The sequence below is a fragment of the Typopeltis vanoorti genome, chromosome 26, assembly GCF_054136105.1.
Source record: "Typopeltis vanoorti isolate ZY-2024b chromosome 26, IOZ_Tvanoo_1.0, whole genome shotgun sequence".
Classification (NCBI taxonomy): Eukaryota; Metazoa; Arthropoda; class Arachnida; order Uropygi; family Thelyphonidae; genus Typopeltis; species Typopeltis vanoorti.
In genome coordinates, this window is record NC_143574.1 from 15,304,330 (window position 1) to 15,325,717 (window position 21,388).

At 34.9% G+C, this 21,388-nt stretch overlaps 1 protein-coding gene across 1 annotated transcript in view; it reads left to right on the forward strand.

Moving 5' to 3' along the window:
- Positions 1–21,388, forward strand: part of LOC150092350 (enhancer of mRNA-decapping protein 4-like) — a 53,710-nt gene that overhangs the window by 5,431 nt on the left and 26,891 nt on the right. Inside the window, exon 2 of the mRNA XM_090414849.1 lies at positions 9,416–9,579. Within this exon, the coding sequence (XP_090270975.1) occupies positions 9,416–9,579 (164 nt within the window). The remainder of the gene's footprint in view (positions 1–9,415; positions 9,580–21,388) is intronic.

A 21,388-nucleotide genomic window follows, 5' to 3' on the forward strand; every position in this document is an offset into this window, starting at 1 on the left:
AAAAAAAAAAAAATTATTTAACACAAATTTTGTATGACAATTTCCCATACTTTAGGAATAGTAAGAACGTCGTTGCAGTTTAAGTTTGGTCTGTTTAGTAGGGCTTCAGAACTTTCTTTGTATAAACATTCATATAAAGATCTATGTAAAAGTTTAGACTTTTCCCAATGGATCCTATGGTTTGAATTTTCAATTCCGTGTTGAGAGGGGCAGATTTTTGCGGTTTAAAGAGACAAATGTGGTCTTGATGTTCCAAGATGTGTTTCTGAACAGCCTTACCTGTCTGTCCAAAATAAGACAAATTGCATGAGCATGGAATTTCATAAACGCCAGGCAACATCAAAGGTGAGAGTTTGTCCTTAGGAGAAGGTAACAAGTTGTAAATTTGGTTGATAGGTTTGTAAGAAGTGGCAAAATTGTATTTCTTCATAATTTTAGAAAGATGTTCGTAGATGCCTTTGATGTAAGGTATGGAAATTCTATGGACTTCTTCCTGTCTGGTTTGATGTGTAGAGAAGTCACTGATGATTTTTTGAGTTGTTTTGGGATTATATCCATTTAGGATGGCTGTATTTTTGATTACTTCTAATTCCTGGTTTAAAGATTCTTCAGAGGAGGAAAATTTGTGTGCTCTGGAAACTAGTGATTTAATAATGCCAGATTTCTGAGATGGTGATGAGTGGAAGAATTGTGAATATAGCGACCTGAGAATGTAGGCTTGCGAAAGACAGACGTGGCGATGGAACCGTCTTCTTTTCTTTGGATGTGTAAATCCAAGAAGGAGATACCCTGTGGAGATTCTTTTTCTAACGTAAAGTTGATGCAATGATGAAGAAGGTTAATTTTATCTAGAAACAGTTGTAATTCATGTTCGGGATGATCCCAGACTGCAAATACATCGTCGACATATCTTAACCAAATTATTGGTTTGGGTTCAAAAGTGAATATTTTTTCTTCAAGGTGTTCTAGAAACAAGTTTGCTAGGTTTGGTGATAAAGGAGATCCCATTGCTGTTCCTTCGTCTTGCTTGTAAATTTGACCTTTCCAGGTGAAGTAACCTGATGCAATAGCAAACTTGAACAATTCAACTATATCAGATGGAAATTTTTGAGTTAGTAATTCTATTGTTTCTTTATGGGGAAAGTTTGTGAAGAGGGAGACAATGTCGAAGCCGATTAACAAGTCAGTTTTTGATAGTTGAATGTTTTTAATTTTTGTGTGAAACTCAGTAGAATTTTTGATTGAAGAGACTGAGTGGCCTATGTGAGGGCAGAGAAGGTTAGATAAGAATCTTGATAACTTGTAAGTTGGACTGCTGATACAGTCTACGACAGGTCTAAGTGGAACATTAGTTTTGTGTAGCTTAGGTAAGCCATAAATTCTAGGAGGTCTTGCATGGTATATCTTAAGTTTTTTGATTGTTTCTTCATCTAAGAAGAAAGTTTCATTAAGTAGCTTATTTAATTTTCTGAGTTGACGTTTTGTGGGATCATAATCCTACAATAATCCTGATATAGTTGAATTGGTCAAGTTTGTTATTGCATCAGGTTACTTCACCCGGAAAGGTCAAATTTACAAACAAGAAGAAGGAACAGCAGTGGGATCTCCTTTATCACCAAACCTAGCAAACTTGTTTCTAGAACACCTTGAAGAAAAAATATTCACTTTTGAACCCAAACCAAAAATTTGGTTAAGATACGTCGATGACATATTTGCAGTCTGAGATCATCCCGAACATGAATTACAACTGTTTCTAGATAAAATTAACCTTCTTCATCATCGCATCAACTTTACGTTAGAAAAAGAATCTCCACAGGGTATATCCTTTTTGGATTTACACATCCAAAGAAAAGAAGACGGTTCCATCGCCACTTCTGTCGTTTGCAAGCCTACATTCTCAGGTCGCTACATTCACAATTCTTCCACTCATCATCCATCTCAGAAATATGGCATTATTAAATCACTAGTTTCCAGAACACACAAATTTTCCTCCTCTGAAGAATCTTTAAACCAGGAATTAGAAGTAATCAAAAATACAGCCATTTTAAATGGATATAATCTGAAAACAACTCAAAAAATCATCAGACTTCTCCACACATCAAACCAGACAGGAAGAAGTCCATAGGATTTCCATACCGTACGTCAAAAGCATCTCCAAACGTCTTTCTAAAATTATGAAGAAATACAATTTTGCCACTTCTTACAAACCTATCAACCAAATTTAGAACTTATTACCTTCTCCTAAGCACAAACTCTCACCTTTGATGTTGCCTGGCGTTTATGAAATTCCATGCTCATGCAAATTGTCTTACTTTGGACAGACAGGTAGGTCTGTTCAGAAACACATCTCGGAACATCAACATCACATTTGTCTCTTTAAACCGCAAAAATCTGGCCTCACTCAACACGGAATTGAAAATCCAAACCATAGGATCCATCGGGAAAAGTCTAAACTTTTACATAGATCTTTATATAAACATGAACGTTTATACAAAGAAAGTTCTGAAGCCCTACTACACAGACCAAACTTAAACCGCAACGACGTTCTTACTATTCCTAAAGTATGCGAAATTGTCATACAAAATCATGTTAATTATTTTTATTTATTTATTTATTTATTTATTTTTTGTAACACGTTACGCACGTTTAATGAGATTCTATTGTAATCATGTGCCTTAACTGTATGTTATTCCTATCATTGTTTTAAACTACTGTACTGATGATGTCCAAATAATTTTCACTGTGGTTAATACGTGTGTTTCTTTTAATTGGGTAAGGTAGTACAACACCAAGCAACTCATAGCAAAGGTGGTCCAAGCTAACATCGCTCCTATCTCAGTATCTCCCATAATGCAAAACACATCTCCTTGCGGATATGTATAATTTTATGCATTAAGATAAGGGCCACTACCCAGACTAGTTTCGACCTTTATAGTTTCGACCAGACTAGTTTCGACTCTTCACTGGGAGCCAGGTCCAGAAGTGGAGACACCAGGCAGAAGCAATAGCGAGGTCATCTTTACCTATATGGTCCACCTTTGCTACCAGTTGCCCGGTGTTGTACTACCTTACCCCAGTCCTGAAGATATTTTCAGGTGTAAACTTTGTTTGCTCACACTTGGGTAAAGGATTAAATTAAATTTATTATAGTCTAACCAAGGGTAAAATAAACTTTCAACATCTTTCTATAAATCCAGAGTAATTTAATAAAAAGCTGGCACATTTTTTGGCAACTCCTATAGGTAAAGATGACCTCGCCATTGCTTCTGCCTGGTGTCTCCACTTCTGGGTAGTGGCTCTTCCCTTAATGCATAACATTATACATATCCACAAGGAGATGTGTTTTGCATTATGGGAGATACTTAGATAGGAGTGACGTTAGCTTGGTCCACCTTTGCTACGAGTTGCCTGTGTTGTACCACCTTACCCCAGTCCTGAAGACATTTTCAGGTGCAAACTTCGTTTGCTCACACTTGGGTAAAGGATTAAACTAAATTTATTATGATATGAAAGTAGTCAAGAAGAGTAAAGTTTTGAAGTCAGTTGCCAAGATATGATAGAAGGGCTATGATTACAAAGGAGTCAATATGTAGAAAGAATATATAAAGCATTTAGATGTTTGGAGTGTATTTCATGGAATAAAGAATTTCTGATGACTGGATTCACTTGGGTGAATGTAGAGTAAGGTATCTGGCTAAAGTTTTATTCAATGAGAGAATAGAAGTGCAAAACCAGAAAAACTAAGGTTATTGGAGATGGGAAGCAGATGAGCATTTGTGTATACATCCTTGAAGCAAGTGAGAACAAGAAAGATTTGAGAGGTGCAGTTTTTCAGGTTTCAAAACTGGATGGGACCCCATCATAAAGATAGACAGAACATATACCAACACCAGAAGCATCAGGAACAAGGATGAGGAATTTGTGGCATTAGATAGCTTGATGGACCAAAAATCATAGATGTTGCTGAGACTATTTTGTTCATACAAAATGTTACTGAGATGGAATGTATGGGGGAGAGAGAGAGAGAGGGAGGACTGAAGAGAGTAGGGGATATTGTTAATGATTGCAAAATAATTGCCTCAAGCAGGATTGAGGGAAATGCATTTGAAGCTATCTGTTTAGAGATAATAGTCAATAGGATAAAATGTATAGTGGTTGTTGTAGGCCAGGTGCTGCAGAAGATGTGAATGATATGCATTGGTAAATTTACTTGCACAGAAAGCACATTAGATCAGAAGGACTAAGGAGCATATAGAAGGAAAGAAATGGAATTTATAAAGCTTTGTTGACAGCCTCCAAAAATTTGTCCATAACCATGAGAACCATTTTGCCTCTGATTGATGAGTGATCACTGGAGTAGTGCATGAGAAATGTCAAGGGGTATTTAAGATAAACAGGATCACAATGCATGCATACCCAGAGTCAAATTACAAGGAAAGAAAATGTAAAGAGTATATGAAAGGTGGTCAGCTGACTCATGAGCAGTATAATGCACAAGCGAGAAGGATGATGAGGATTTTGATGAAATTGAGAGGAAATTAGCCAAGAAAATCCAAAAAAAAGTTCTTTTGTTACATAAGTAAAAGGAAGAATAATTTTAATAAACATTGATGGTAGGGAGGTGACAAGCAGAAGAAAGCTGAATTAATGAGTGAATAATTTGAAAGTATTTATCATCCAGGCAGAGATGATAATGCAGTGACAGGGATTGATATGAGAACAGGGGTAGATGAACTTGGAGGTCTTTGTGATATTAAAAAATATAAATGTGAATACAGCTATTGAATTAGATAGAATATAAGCATGTGTATTGTGAGAATGGTGTGTGTGTGCATATACTTCAAGAGTAATAATGAACAGAATGAGCTGACAGAGGTGGTCGTGAATTTTCTGTCAGTGAAGATGTGATAGACATTGTGTTTAGGTGTCCTTCAGATGATAAGCCTTCAGATTTATGGAAATTACCATATAATAGCCAGCCTGGTTGGCTGAGTGATTAGCATATCCACTCTCCATCCAAAAGGCTGTGGGGGTTTGAATCCCACCATGGGCATGGATGTTTGTGATTATCTGTGAAAATACTAGTGGTGGTAGATGGTGTTGGTATAGATGATGAAAGTAGTTATAGTTGGTACATTAAGTGGTGAAGACAGAGAGTTGTAGAGTAGGTGTCCTCCCTCGATGAGTCTTTGGACTCCCTGGAGGTGTCATGTAATAATAATAATAATAATTCTTGAATACCTTTATTTGCTGCATAAAGTGCAACCGTGGTGCACAGAAAAAAGGGGAAATTTGTATGTTGAATGTAAAGAAATATTATTGAAAAGAAAATGAAAGAGTTTGAGAACAGGAATCAAACCTTGGAGATTCAGTGGCAAACTCTGAAGAAAACATTGATTGATTCTGCCAGAGAGGCATGTGGTGAGGTTGTGTGCAAGGATAAAAAAATCAGAACTCCCTGGTGGACACAGGAAGTTAAAGAGGCAGTGAAGGAAAAGAAGAAAGCATGTCAAAAGTTCCTGGCAAATAAGTCAGCTTTTACTCTTACAGAATACAGAGACAAATGTAAGAAAGCTAAACACTGTGTAAAACTAGCTAAACAAAAGTCATGGGAGGACTTTGGCAAGAATATAGAAAATAAATATCAAGAAGGTGGCAAAATATTCTGGAGGTTGTTGAAGAAGCTTAGGAATGGAGGAAAGAGTGCTGTAAAAGGAATTAGAGATGATAAAGGTGAAATGAAAACAGGAGAAAAAGATATCCTTGAAGTATGGAGTAATTACTTTGAAAAACTGCTAAATGAAACAAGCAGTGATTACAGCACAGTGATAAAAAACACTGACCAGGCATGCAGTCAGGAATACATATCCATACTTGAAGTAGAAAAAGCCATCAAAGGCTTGAAATGTGGAAAGGCAGCAGGAATAGATGATATTCGACCAGAAATGCTGAAGTATGGTGGTATAAGAGTCTTACAGTGGCTGCACTGCATAGTTCAGAAAGCCTGGACATAGGGACGAATTCCCGATGATTGGAGTAGAGCTCTCATAGTACCCATATATAAAAAGGGAAATAAAACTGAATGTGAGAATTACAGAGGTATTTCCCTACTGAGTGTTCCTGGCAAGATCTATGCAAGTATACTTGAGAAACGGTTGAGAAGAATTGTGGAAGAAAAGCTTGGTGAAGAACAAGCTGGATTCAGGCCAAATAGAGGCTGTCAGGATCAGATCTTCACTTTACGACAAATAGTCGAGAAAGCATGGGAATATAACAAAGATCTGTATTTAAGTTTTGTCGATTTGGAAAAGGCATATGACAAGGTGCCAAGAGAGAAGCTATTCAATACGCTGCAGTTATATTGTGTCAATGGGGCATTATATCAAGCAATACTTAGTCTTTATTTGAGATGTGAGTCAGCAGTTAGAATTGAAGGAAGTACAGGAAGATGGTTTAATGTTAAATCTGGTGTGAGACAAGGATGTACATTATCCCCTCTGTTATTCATTATCTATATGGATCACATTATGAAGGAATGTGGTATTAAACATGATATCAAAATTGGAGATGTTAATGTCAGCTCTTTGCTTTATGCGGATGATGTTATACTTCTAAATAAATCCGCTACAAGTCTGCAAGATTCTCTGACTAAATTGAATAGCTGTTGTAATAGATATGGTATGAAGGTCAGCAATAAAAAGACAAAGACAATGAAAATAGGCAGAATCATTGAAAATGTCAACTGTGTTGTGAATGGAGAACCTGTGGAACAAGTAAAACATTTCAGCTACTTAGGCACAATTTTTACTGAAGATGGTAAACTAAATATAGAAATAGACAACAGAATCAGCAAAGCTGGTATCGTGGGAAGTCAATTGAATAAATTCATATGGAATAAGAAAGAAATTAGTCGGAACACTAAATTAGCTGTATACAAGACTGTGTTCAAACCAATTTTAACTTATGGATCTGAGAGCTGGGTCAGAAGTAAAACACTTGACCAAAGACTAGAGACCGCAGATATGAGAGTCCTGAGAAAGATTAGAGGCGTGAACAGATGGCATCAATGGCAATATCATATTAAAAATGAGGATATTAGGAAAGAACTTGACATTGTCAGCATCCAGGAATGCGTTAGCAGAGCTAATCTCAGATGGTATGGTCACTTAAATAGAATGGGAGAGGAAAGATTAGCAAAACAAGTGTTCTCTGCCAGGTTGGCAGAAAAACGACCCAGAGGAAGACCAAGATATAGGTGGATTGATACGGTACAAAGTGCCTTAGACGATAGAAATATAAGATCTGCTAATGTTGGAGTCTTGACAAGTAACAGACTGATTTGGAGGAAAATTGTAGATAGGAAGTTAGTAATGATGTAATTTTTTCATGTAGTACTGTCATATCCTGTACACCCCTTGAGGGTACATGGCAGGAATTTGATGATGATGATGATGATATAAAAACATGTACTTAAAAATATTTAATCATGTATTTTTAAATTCTTTTGAAAGCTCCCCCCCCCCCCTCATCAATTTAAGGTCATACTTCCACTTTTTGGAGTGGTAACATCCTGTTATTGGAAGAGGGTGATGATTTATTTTTGTATCATTCTATTCATTAGCAGAGCTGTTTCAGATATATTCTGCTTCATTCAGTAATGATGTCACTGGAGCAAATAGCTCTGACTATTTAAGGTTTTATTGTGGCACTCCTGTGCTGAAATGTAATAAAAACATTAACAGAGACAGGGCCAAAATTTTTGTTTTCAGTGACATCATATTTCAGAATTAATTAGAACACTTCTTAAATAGTTCCACTAGTAATGGATGCAATCCTGCAAAAATAAATATTAACCCCCACTCTTTCCAATAGCATACAGATAAGCAGAAAATTTATATACAGTTTCAAAAGGCATCTGTCATGAGTGCTTAAAATTTGTAAATATTTTAAATAAATTTAGTTTAATCCTTTATCCAAGTGTGAACAAACAAAGTTTGCACCTGAAAATATCTTCAGGACTGGGTTAAGGTAGTACAACACCGGGCAACTCTTAGCAAAGGTGAACCAAGCTAACATCACTCCTATCTCAGTATCTCCCATAATGCAAAACACATCTCCTTGCGGATATGTATAATGTTATGCATTAAGGGAAGGGCCACTACCCAGGCTAGTTTCGACCTTTATTAAGGCAGCATTACCAGGCAACACCGAGTTGCCCAGTGTTGTCCTACCTTACCCCAGTCCTGAAGATATTTTCAAAGTGCAAACTTTGTTTGCTCACACTTGGATAAAGGATTAAACCAAATTAATTATAGTCTAACCAAGTGAAAAATAAACTTTCAACATCTTTCTCTAAATCCAGAGTAATTTAATAAAAAGGTGGCACACCTTTTGGCAACTCATATAGGTAAAGATGGCTTTGCCATTGCTTCTGCCTGGTATCTCCACTACTGGGCCTGGCTCCCACTGAAGAGACCTCAATAAAGGTCGAAACTAGTCTGGGTAGTAGCCCTTTCTTTAATGCATAACATTATACATATCTGCAAAGAGATGTGTTTTCCATTATGGGAAATACTGAGATAGGAGTGGTGTTAGCTTGGTCCACCTTTACTACGAGTTGTCCGGTGTTGTACTACCTTACCCCAGTCCTGAAGATATTTTCAGGTGCAAACTTTGTTTGCTCACACTTGGATAAAGGATTAAACTAAATTTATTATAGTCTAACCAAGTGAAAAATAAACTTTCAACATCTTTATAAATATTTCTTTTTGTATCTAGGCTGAATGTATACACATTTCATTAAAAAATAAATTTTAAAAATGGGAAAAAAATTACCATATTTTCCAGTGTATAAGACGCACTTTTTTACCTTAAAAATTCATCTTAAAAATGGGGTGCATCTTATGTAATGAAGGTAAAGATTGTTTCCTCTTTTCAAAGTCATACACACTCCCTTTTATGTTCCAAGATCTTTGTAGGCAGTTAATGGTGCAATGAAATTGATGCCTGACCTTCACGTGACTTCTAGCACGTCATTGGCTAAGAACGGGGAGTCCCTATTCAAGTTTCATAATATCTTATCCGAGTAATTAGTTACCGATGTTTATCAGTATTGAGTTGACGTGTTGAGATATTTGTGTTCAGTTTGATATTTCCCCATAGATTTTAGTGATGGAAAAAAACAGGTAACATTCATATACTTCAAGTTACAAATTGCAGGTTGTAAAATATGCGGAAGAACACGGGAATAGGGAAGCTGAAAGACATTTTGGACTTCTGCTTACAAAAAAAGTTTTTTTAGGTTTTTTCCAGAAAATTGTATTAAATTTCTTGGGTGCGTCTTATACACGGGAAAATACGGTATAATAATACTAAATGCATAAATAAAAATCCTGTAATTGGTCTTCTCTTGCAGGCATTATCAGCAGCTGATTTAAATTTAGTGTTGTATGCTTGCGAAGGTATAAGTCCGAGTCAAGTGTTCAGCCAAACACCTTGTCCTTTACATCAACCTGTATTATTATCCCTTATTCAACAGCTTTCAGGAGATCTCTTGTCACATACTGAGCTTAAACTAAGGTGAATAAACTACATTTCTGTTACATTTAATAATTTTTTTGTTGATGTTTAGAAATTTTGGAAGTCTTTGTGTTGTGGTGTCTTTTTCATATGAATTATTCTTCCCACGTTTTTCTTTCATAAAAGCTAATTGTTTGACTTTGTTAAGCAAATCACTATATTATACTTTATATTGTTTTGTCTACTTTAGTATTATTTGTTTACTTTCTATAAAAAAAGTAAAATAAAAATTGGAATTAGCATTAGCAAAAACATATTACTACAGATACCCTCCAAAAGTTGTATTGTTCAACTAGATTTGACTAGTTTGCTTGCTTGCTTCATCTTTGAAAAAAGGTTACACTGAGAAACTAGGAGGGACTTCTTGACTGACATTTGTAATTTAATTGTTGAGGATGCAGTTTCTTCTCTAAAATTATACTATTAATAAAAACTATAATAAAAATATCAATCAAGGTTCCTGTTTTGGAATGGAAACCTTCTCTTGCTTTCTCTGTTTTTTGCTCATTTGTTACTTATGGATGTTTTTTAATGAGATATTGATTACACACATGATGAATGCAATATAGAATAACCAAAACAATGATTTTCAACTATGTATGCATTATATATTTTTTGTAGAATAAATAATTGTATTGAGAAAAAATTTCAAAATTTGAAGAATTCTTAGATATGGCATTCTTTTACTGGGTGGTTGATTGAGTTCATGCCAAAGCTACTTGCAGTATGAGGTGAGCATATCTGTTTCTAAATCATATGTTTTCTGGCCAATTTGAATGTACATGGACTGGAAAAAAAGTTTCTAGGAGAAAAATCTGGCTGTTTCTGTATTAAACTAGTTAGTTTCCCCTTAGTCAAAAATCACTTATAAAGGTTTCTCCTATCTTAAGAGGATTTCAATTCTGATCTTTAACTGAACCCTGGATGAAGTGTTATTTTTAGCTGGATATTGAGAACAGTAACTGTGATGCAAAAACTGATTATTTAAAAAAAATGCATTTACTAGCAGGTGGCATCAAAATTCCTGATTATACTCTCTCCATTTTTGTCGTTATCTAGATTCAATAGAGAGCACTTTTCCACATTAAATGGACATATTAAAACATTGATATGTTTTGCCCATAACTGTCAGCCTATTTAAATCATCTTACAAGGTGATTTAAATATGCAGATTTAAATTAAACAAGTACTCTACATCACTCTGATTAACTATTACCCTACCCAAATTTGCATCATCAGCAAACAATTGAATATATCCCTTCAAATTTATCATTTATGTACAAATTAAAGAGCAACTGGTTCAATCACAGAGACCTGTGGCACACCACTAGTCACCTGGATTCTGCTCCGACTTCAAATTGTGGTCAGAGCTTGAGAGAGTAGCCTGCAAGAAACAACACCCAAGCATTGTCAGCTAAAGGTTAATTTGGAACAATCAGTTGCAGCATTTCCATTGGATGTTATGCATGCTGCCATTGATATGTAGCTTCGCAGACTTTGAGTGTGCATGAAAGCAAAAAGAGGACATTTCAAACATTGAGTGCTACTATATGCATGTTATACATGTGGTTTGTATGTTCTGAAAGCTGTAATTGATTTACTAATAGATTAAAGGTTTATGCACTGTGCTTTTTATGCAAGTTGTAACAGTGTTTATGGTGAGATTAGGTAGTCTAGTCCTGTGCAGAAGTTCCAACAGTATTTATGGCTAGGCTATGTAGTAAAGATTTGTGCAATCAACTCTTTGCTGGAATAATCCACTCATTCTTCTTTCTTGTAGAAAGGCTTATACGCTGGTTAAGCATGATAACTAATACTTAAAGAATTGACAGCGTATGCTAGAAATATAAATTAAATCAACTTTAATATATACTTTCCGATATTTCGGCAACGTCACGTTGCCATCTCCTTGGGAACTTAAGATAAAGACACGTGCATGCAAGTACTACACAACAGCAAAGGAGAAACGAAATGAAGGAGCTACTGTTTTCCTAAAGTCCTGATGGTGCTATATTGGTTGTTCTTGGCCTTTGGGCTGAAGTTCTTCTGATATATGTTTCCCAAATTTAGGGCAGTCTCATGCATCCAAATTTGTTGAGGTTTGGCATGTTCCTAAGGGCTGAGGCTGATTCCACGAATAGTCTTTCATATTTGAACTTGCTGCGGTGTATTACTGTGGCTTTCTTCCAATTTATTCTGTGGCGAGTATCCAGAGCATGGTCTACCAGCCCAGAGTGGCTGTACTGGTGAAATCGGATGTAGTCCTTGTGTTCTGAGATTCTGATATTTGCTGTCCTGCCTGTTTGGCCAAAGTAGGGGACAATTTACAGCTGCAAGGGACCTGGTGTATACCAGCTCCCTTGCAGTGGTTGGTCTTTAGTGAAGCGGATAAGGGATGCCAATTTTCTATATAGTCTGTAACAAATGGTCAAGTCCTTTTTTTTTTAGGATTTTGTTGATTTTTTTCGAGGTGCCTCAGATGTAGGGAATGGTGATGGATTTAGAGTAATCTTTTTTGTGAGGGGGGGGTGTGTGGATAACTGGTTTTAGTATTTTGGGGGGGGGTAGCCATTGGATAAGAAAGTGTTAAGGATGTGATTTAGTTCAGTGGTTAGGGCTTGGTCATTTGAACAGATTAGTTTTGCCCTGTTGAGTAGTGTCTTAATAACTCCATATTGTTGTGGGGGGGGGGGTTGTAAATGTATCTGCCTGTATTGGTGGGTTTTCTGTAAACTGAGAAAAACCAAGGTTCCATCAGGTTGGCAGGTGGCTAGGAAGGGATGCTATTGTTTTTCTCTTTTTCCAGGGTGAACTTGATTCTAGGGTGTTGGTTGTTTAAGTGTTAAGAAGGTGAGGAGTGTATCCGGGCTATATGGCCAAATAGTAAACACATCATTAACATAGCGAAGCCATATGGTAGGTTTTTGTGGAGCTGAGTTTAAGGCTTTCTCTTCCAAAAGTCTCCATAAAGAAGTTGGCCAAGGGTGGGGAAAGTGATGAACCCACTCGATCTGTTTGTAAAATTTTTCCTGCCAAATGAAATAGCCTGAGTTCATTGTGAACTGAAATAGGTCTGAGATATCAGGAGGAAATTTAGCGTGGATTACTGCTTGTTACAGACCATATAGAAAATTGGCATCCCTTATCTGCTCCACTAAAACCTAACCACTTCCCCTAGACCTGCCTGGTGTATACTAGGTCCCTTGCAGTTATAAATTGTTCTAATTTGGACAAACAGGCAGGACAGCAAATATCAGAATCTCAGAACACAAGGACTACATCTGATTTCACCAGTACAGCCACTCTGGGCTTGCAGACCATGCTCTGGATACTCACCACAGAATAAGGTGGAAAAAAGCCACAGTAATACCCTACAGCAAGTTCAAATATGAAAGACTATTCATGGAATCAGCCTCAGCCCTTAGGAACATGCCAAACCTCAACAAATTTGAATGCGTGAGACTGCCTCAAATTTGGGAAACATATATCAGAAGAACTTCAGCCCAAAGGCCAAGAACAACCAATATAGCCCGCCAGGGGGCACCATCAGGACTTTAGGAAAACAGTAGCTTCCTCGCTTCGTTTCTCATTTGCTGTTGTGTAGTACTTGCATGCACGTGTCTTTATTTTAAGTTCCCAAGAAGATGGCAACGTGACGTTGTCGAAATATCGGAAAGTATATATTAAAGTTGATTTAATTTATATTTCTAGTGTATGCTCTCAATTCCTTAAGTATTAGTTATCATTATTATTATAATCCACTCATTCACAAAGTGTATAATTTAATTAATTCCATGAAATAGAAGAAATATGTTGATCGCTTGTGACATCACTTTATGCATTCTTACAGGATTATGGCAGAGCCATGCCTTCACAGCCCTCAGAAGCTCTTGCATCCTAAGGCAGTATGGCCGACTTGTTCTTTAGCCATCAGATATGTCTTTTGTATCATTATAACAGTTAATTGTCCAATACACAAACATCCTGCTGATCCCAAGTGTTTTTTGTGTGGTGAAAATAACAGATTGCTGCATTCTAACCTTGTGAAGAGCTATTATAGCTACATAGTTCTCATAATCTTCCCACTGCATATTAATCCATACAGCTAGTTGCAAATGTTGGCAGCACACAGCACCACTAACCAGGCTCACACAATTCTGTGGTTAGCATAGAAATTGTAACAGTGTTTATGGCAAGATTGTGTAGGTAGAATAGGTACTCCAAAACAAATTTTACCCCTTTTTTTTTCCCCAAGTTGAAATTAGATTTCAGAATACCAAGAATGTTTTCTGAGTTTTTTTTAATATAATTCATGGCTTCAGATCAAGGATCCTTCAATACCACTTCTTACCTTAGGTGGTGATTAGGGATTCTTTATGAGAATTGCATTGATCTGACGGATAATTTTTAAAAAAAAATTATTCATTTATTAACAAATTTAAATATTGCAGAGAAGTGAATTACAAATTTTTGCAGTCTTAAAAACTCTTCAAATTGAGAGGAAAATCAGTTGACATGATTAAGATAGTATACACAAGGAATATGCAACACATTGAGATGTACATATCTTACATCTACTACAAGACTTCTCATGTACACTACATAATCACTGTTTATAAAGAAACAGTTGTCACAAAGTTTATATTAACTTAAATCAGAAAAAAATAAAAAATTTGATGCATTGCACTGTATTAGGACTATTGATTTAATAAGCAGAATTTCCTCATTTTGAGATTTACTACAAAAAGTATAAGCAACTAAATTTATAATTGGTTGACTCTCAAGTTCAGAGCATTCATCCATAAAGGGGGGGGGGGCATGCTGTTTTGCATGTGACGTTTATTTCATTCTGATTTTCAGGTAAATATTTTTGAACTAAATGTTGCCATTCAGGACAGAATCTTGACACAATTGCATATTTCTTTAATAAAGCAGATTAGAAGCTTTCTCTTTGAGTAGAATTAAAAGTGTGAACATACAGAAAATAAGCAGCAAGGTTTGCTGTTGCCTTGATCACGTAACATATTTTCATAAATATAAGTGCACATTAATCCTGTTGAACAGTTCTTGTATTTCTGTAGAACAGTATTTACACTTTAAATTGTTTTACTTCCATCTTCATCTTTAATATTTCCATACAGTTTTCCACGCAATACTCCTCTAGTGTTTTCTTTTGCAGCCCATAATAACTGAAAATAAATTTTATATGAAAATTATTACACTGAAAATCTAGCTTTATACACATTTTAGAATTAGAATAAATTTTAAAGAAAGAAAATAAAAAGAACAAATAGTAAGAGTAAACAGTGGAAAGTTAAACATTCGATAATTGCTAAATCAGGGCTAAACCAACATGTTCAGAGCTTACAATCAGTTTAGTGATATCTAGTAGTGACATTAGGATTCTTGCAATAGTAAATGTATATATATGTATGTATGTGTGTACTAATCCTTAATAACTTAAATTTTAACAAGTGGTTGCTAATTTATTTCCATTTCTATAAACTAATAATACACATCATTTGAAATTAACCCATACATAGGATCAGAGAGCCAAAAACCAATGATTATAATGAAAAATGTGTATAAAATTTTTTTAAACAGATTAAAAGTTGAGAAATTTTCAGAGGTAACCTGTAGACCTGGGAAAAGAAGAACAACACATGTCAAAAGGTTATTAGAAGTAAGTCAGCAAATCCCTAAGAGAATATAGAGAAAAATGTAAGCAAGTGAAGTTATCTGTAAAAGTAGTTAATAAGTCATGGAAAGACTTTGGTAAGAAGACAGAAGATAAATATCAGGAAAGGGGCAAAATGTTCTGGAAGCTATTGAAAAATATTTGAAATGGAGGAAAAGGTACTGCTAAAGGTGACATGGAAAATGAAGATAAGGATTTGATTACTAAAGAAAGAGCCATGCGGCTTCACTTCATTTAGCAGCACAAAATGAGAGTTTTTGTTCTCTTAAGGTTTCTGCTTGGTCTCTGAAGAGAACCAACCAGTTCCAACAACTGTCAGGCCAGTGAAACCTTTAAAAAAATGCACTAAAAGGTGAACATACAGGCACTTGGGCAGCAGTCATGTTCTTTTAAGTAGTGCAATCTAGGACAACTTCAATTCTGGGGATTTTATTCTCATAAGCTCTCAGGTCAAATTTTACAAAACTTTCATGTTTCTAACATTCAACTTGGAAATAACGTTGGATCTTTTAATTTCCTATGTAAGAAGATAAGAATATTCTAGTCCTTTCTTCCAGTGTTACACGGTGATCAGCATTCATTTTAGCAATTATGGACTTTACAACTGTGTTATAAAAAACTATTTTTAATTTCATATTAAGGTCATCATCTGGAGTATATACAAAGGACAAGCTGAGTTACATTTCACAGAGTATGCTAAAGAGACAATGATTTGATTAACAGTTATTCTAATGGCATGACCTCTAATGAAAATATAATTTAAAAAAATATAAAAAATACAGATAAAATTAAAAAAATTAATTATTTACAAACTACATCTAAGCTAAATTCTGTTTAAGATAAAATAAGAGAAACATTCTTTTCATATAGATAGTTTTCTTACAGTAACAATGGTGTCCTAATTTAGCATGGCAATTGTTATATTAGATTTAAGATTCTGGATATTATCTATGGTCCTATTTATAGTTAACTCTTAGGGAGAAAGGTTCCATGGGTAGAATATGTACCTTCCATATGCTTGGGATTTTTAGACCATCATTATTGTCCAGATTAGGGTTGTTGATAAGAATCTCACAGTCTTCCTTAAATTTACGTTCATACCATGTGATGTATACAACTGTGCTTTTCCAGTCAATTCTATGTAAAGTGTTCAGGGCATGATCAGAAAGGCCAGCTTCATAACTATGAAGCCGGCCTTTCTTTCGTAGCTTCATAAATATAATAACTATGGTGAAGCTGGCCTTTCTGATCATATGCTTTATTTGTAACCCAGCTCTCAGATCCATAACTTAACTGGTTTGAACACTGTCTTGTACATGATTAGTTTTGTTTTGGCCAATTTCTCTCTTATTCTATATAAATTTATTCAGTTGTCTTCCCACCATACCAGCTTTGCTTATTCCGTTGTCTTTTTTCAAATTTAATTTGCCACCTTCACCAAAAGCAGTGCCTAAATACCTGAAATATTTTACTTGTTCTATAGGATCTCCATTGAGAATGCAGCTGAAGTTTTCTATGTTCCTGCCTATTTTTATAGTTTTGGCCTTTTTATTGCTGATCATGCCACTGCTGTAATTCAATTTATTTAGAGAATCCTGAAGACTTGCACTAGGAATGTTTTTAGGGCACATAATCATCTACATAGCAAAGAGCTAAGCTTGATATCTCTGATTCTAATATGGTATAAAATAATAATAATAAATAATAAATAAAATAGTACTGAACTTTGACACCCTGTTCAGTACACTTGCTATTAGATGTGCCTCTCTGTATTTATGTTAACAGAAGAGCACATGTAGAGTCTACGTAATTATATTTATCTGTAGCATTATTTGAGTATTATTGATGAGTATTATTTTTATTCATACAGAGTGGTAGAGCAAATGATCCAAAACATTCCAATTCATCATGTGTGACAGGTTGCTTTAACAGGATGGAGCAACTTGTCACACATAAGAGCCTAGAGCCTGTTTATCAGAATGCTTCCACAGGAGGGCTTATTTGAAGATTCAAGAATTCCCATACCCTTCACATTCTCCTGATCTTACATCACTTGATGACTTTGTTTGGAGTATCTTGAAGGAATGGGTATTCCACCATGAACTGCCTCCAAACTTTCATGAATTAAGAGATAAAATTAGGCAATATGTCTAGCAGATGTCTCAACCCTTGTTCTCCAAGATGACAGAGAACCTTCACGTCCACTACAAAACTTGTCTTGAAAGACAAGGTGCCCATTTCGAGCACATAATCTACCATCATTAGTGCTTTATTCAACCAAGATTCCACCAATAGTTGTGGATGTACATATCATCATGTGTAAACATGGATTTCTTTGTTAATAAATTCATTTACTCCATAACATATATTGTTGTAGTTATTCAGTAATGTGTTTTTGTTGTTTCACCATACTGTATCATGTTTAATGCCACTTTTGTCCATAATGTGATCCATATAAATGGTGAATAAAGTGGATATAATATGAATCCTTGTCCTATCTCTGATTTTTACATCATAGCACTTTGTCCCATTCCTTTCCCAGATCTACAGAACTGAAATTTAGATTCTTGTCATATTCCCATGATTTCTCAACTATTTGTTGTCAAGTGAAAATCTGATCTTGACAACCTTATTTCTCCTGAACCCAGCTTGTTCTCCAATTTCTCTTCCACAATTTTTCTCGGCCTCTTTTCAAGTATGCTTGTATAAATCTTATATGGAACACTTAGTAGAGAAATTCCTCTGTAATTCTCATATTCAGCTTTATTCTCTTTTTTATAGATGGGAACTACAAAACCACTACTCCAGTCTTCTGAAATTCAATCTTCTGACCAGGTCCTTGAATTATGCAGTATAGCTATTGCTAAACTTTTATACCTTCATATAACTTTTATACCTACAAGGAAAAAAAAAAAATTAATGATTACTCATTATTTTATTATTTTTTTTTCAATCATGTCTCTACTTCAAAATATTCCATTTTATACTTAATACTTAGTGATATAACATCACGTGGCTTGTTCTATTTTTAACGATCTATTGTTAGTATTCTAGCTTGTATTTTTTAAAACATTTTTGTAATACCACTGAAGATGGTCTGCTATTTCCACGCCGAAATATTTGGTTAATTAAATATCTTTCTTGTGTTTACGTGCATATATCATTCATTGTATCTAGGTGATAAGCTGAAAAGTTTTACTCACTTTTCTTTCTCACTTCTTCCAGCAAACACTTTCATATTAGTATTGCAGTCACTAATGCAGTTAATGGCATTATCCAATATTCATCAGTTGGATCAAATATTCAGTTGATGTTTTCAATTAAGAATATTTATTATATTCCATAATATTTCTTATTAATGCACTTCAAATTTTTCTTCCAACAAAGAAATTTTCATTTTATTAGAATTAAAATATATTTATGTGCTTTTTTATTTTCTTTAAATGAAAATGCAAAATAACTTTCTACTATGACTTCTTGTCTGGATGGTGGTGATTTCCTTCCTCCTACTTTAACAGTATTAATTTATATCATGGTTATTTTTATTAATGATTGGTTTTCCATAAATAGAGGCATAGTGAAACATTTTCCATTTCAGAGCAGTAATATTATAAGAAAAGCTATTCTGATTAATTTTCTGAAATCTTGAATATGTTTAATTCTAATGATAATTTTAAAAAAATGATTGTGTTAACTCTGTTGTTTTGTATTTGCTTCCATATTGCTAGACTGCTCAAAGATCATTATGGGTTTGATTCCAGTAATTAATTACAGGACCAAGCTGTCACTTTATTATAAAAATTAGCAAATTACTAAGGCATGACATACCCTTCACAGAGCCGTGCTGCCTCTCATAGAGTATCGTATTCATCTTTACCCATTCCTGAATTTTGTCTCTGATCAACTTTTTTAAATACTTTTACCACCACTACTGAGATACTGAGTGGTCTATAATTCGTTACAGCAGACTTAGATTCTCCTTTATGCAAAGGAACTATTTTCCCCTTCTATTCCCTTGGGGCTTTTCCAGAGCTGAGGCTTAAATTAAACAGCATGGTCAAGGCATCTCCAATTTCTTTGCATATTCTCATAAAATACAAGCTGATATCCCATCTAATCTCTATATTTGCATTGAGATTGTGCAATATCTTAAGCACCTCCAATTCACCAACCTATGTTCTCACATCAGTCCTTGTCACCTCTGTCATAGCAATATCCTCATTTGGATGATATACTCTTGCAAAGTGAGCACTCAGTAGCTCAACTACTTTATCTGCCTCTGTCACCTCTCTACCATCTGCACTCATTAAAGTTATCCTTGCATAGTCATTTTTCATTTTACTTGCCGTGTAGTTAAAGAACTCTATGGGATTTCCTTTGTCCTACTTGACTAATTTTTTCTCATAATCTGATTTTACCTTTCTTATTATGTTGGTCACCATTCTTGCCTGACATTTGTACTGTTCATGAGCTTGCTGGCCACCTTTCTCCTTATGACAATACCTGACCTGGTTGGCTGAGTGGTTAGCATACCCACTCTCCAACCAACAGATCACAGGTTTGCATCCTACTGCAGGCATGGGTGTTGGTGATGTCTTACCTTGTGTACTGCTATAAACCTTTGATGTGGCACAATATGACCTTCGCTGTCTCTGGGTCATTAAAACCATAAATCAACCTCATCTTCTACATTTTTTGCAGATCGTGCGTAATAATACTACTCATCCATCTAATTCCTACATGATTTATTCTCCTGACTTTAAGTATATAATCTGATATTGCTTTCTCCAAATACCCAGTGATTATCCTCCATGCACTGTAAACATCTTTTCCTTGCATATTTTTATGCAATGGTACTGTTTCAAGCTGCCTCCTAAGCTTGCATAATCACCTACCTACCTACCTCATAGCTCCACATATAGTGCTTAACTGAACATTTCACATGTTTCATTACCTTCCAAGTCATGACTGCATGATCACTCTCTCCAATTTGTACATTGTACAAATTGGAGTAAATGGTAATTTGTACATTCTATAACTAGATCCAACACTCTTATACACAATCCCCCTCCATCACATGCTGCTTCAAATAATTCTCTCTAGTAAGTGTATAAATTCCATTTCCTTCCTTCCATGTGATCTTTCCTTTTCCAATATATGCCTCTGAAGTTTAAGTCCCCTATTAAATTACTTGACCTGTATTCATTTTACTGATGCACTTGTACATTTTGTCACCATATTGTCACAGTTAAGTGCAGATCTATAATGTAATTAATTTTTTAGTAACTGAAAAAATCTAAAGTAAGTTTTACACAAAATGTATCTCTTTTCATGAATTGACTGACCTCTTTTAAAACCACATCTGATTGACTTCAGTCACATTCCAGCTGCACAGTTTGCATTAAAAGTTTAAATTCAAATAGTTTGATCCACAAACTCCCTCATAATATTGCATTTGTCTCATTAAGCTTTTTTCATTATTGAAATTTAAATTTCATACTTTTTTTTTTTTGTGCTGTATGGGTTTGTATAATTGTTTGTGCTATATTGGATTTGTATAACTAAAAATGTATGTAAATAATTTTTAAAATCTTTCACGTTTGTACTAAATGTTAAAAAATAAATACCTTTATAATTATTCACATTTGAATGAAATATTATTATAAATTCTCCCAAATTGCTTTTTCTTATTGTGTTTATGGTTGGGGGGGGGGGGGTACTGAATGTTGCATTAGAGAAAAGATGTTTTGCATGTAAAAGCAAGTTTTAATTTAATCCTGTAAGCAAACAATTTTTTTTTATTTTCCATGCGAAAAAGAACCTAACAATTTTTTTCATAACAGGAAATTCTATTTTTACAATAATGAGCTGAACAATTAACCATAAATTGTTCTATTGTAACATGCATATAGACATACCAATGTTTTGCATAATTGCCACAGTTGCTCATTTGTCTACTCATCAAAGATAAAAAGTACAAAAAAAAATTCTTGTTTAATATCTCTTATGTAAACTATTTTAGTCTGCACTAGCAGTTAGTCTTACTAAACAAATATGAGGGGAAACTTTTATGCCAGCGCATAAAATATTTAAACCACCACTTCTGTAAAG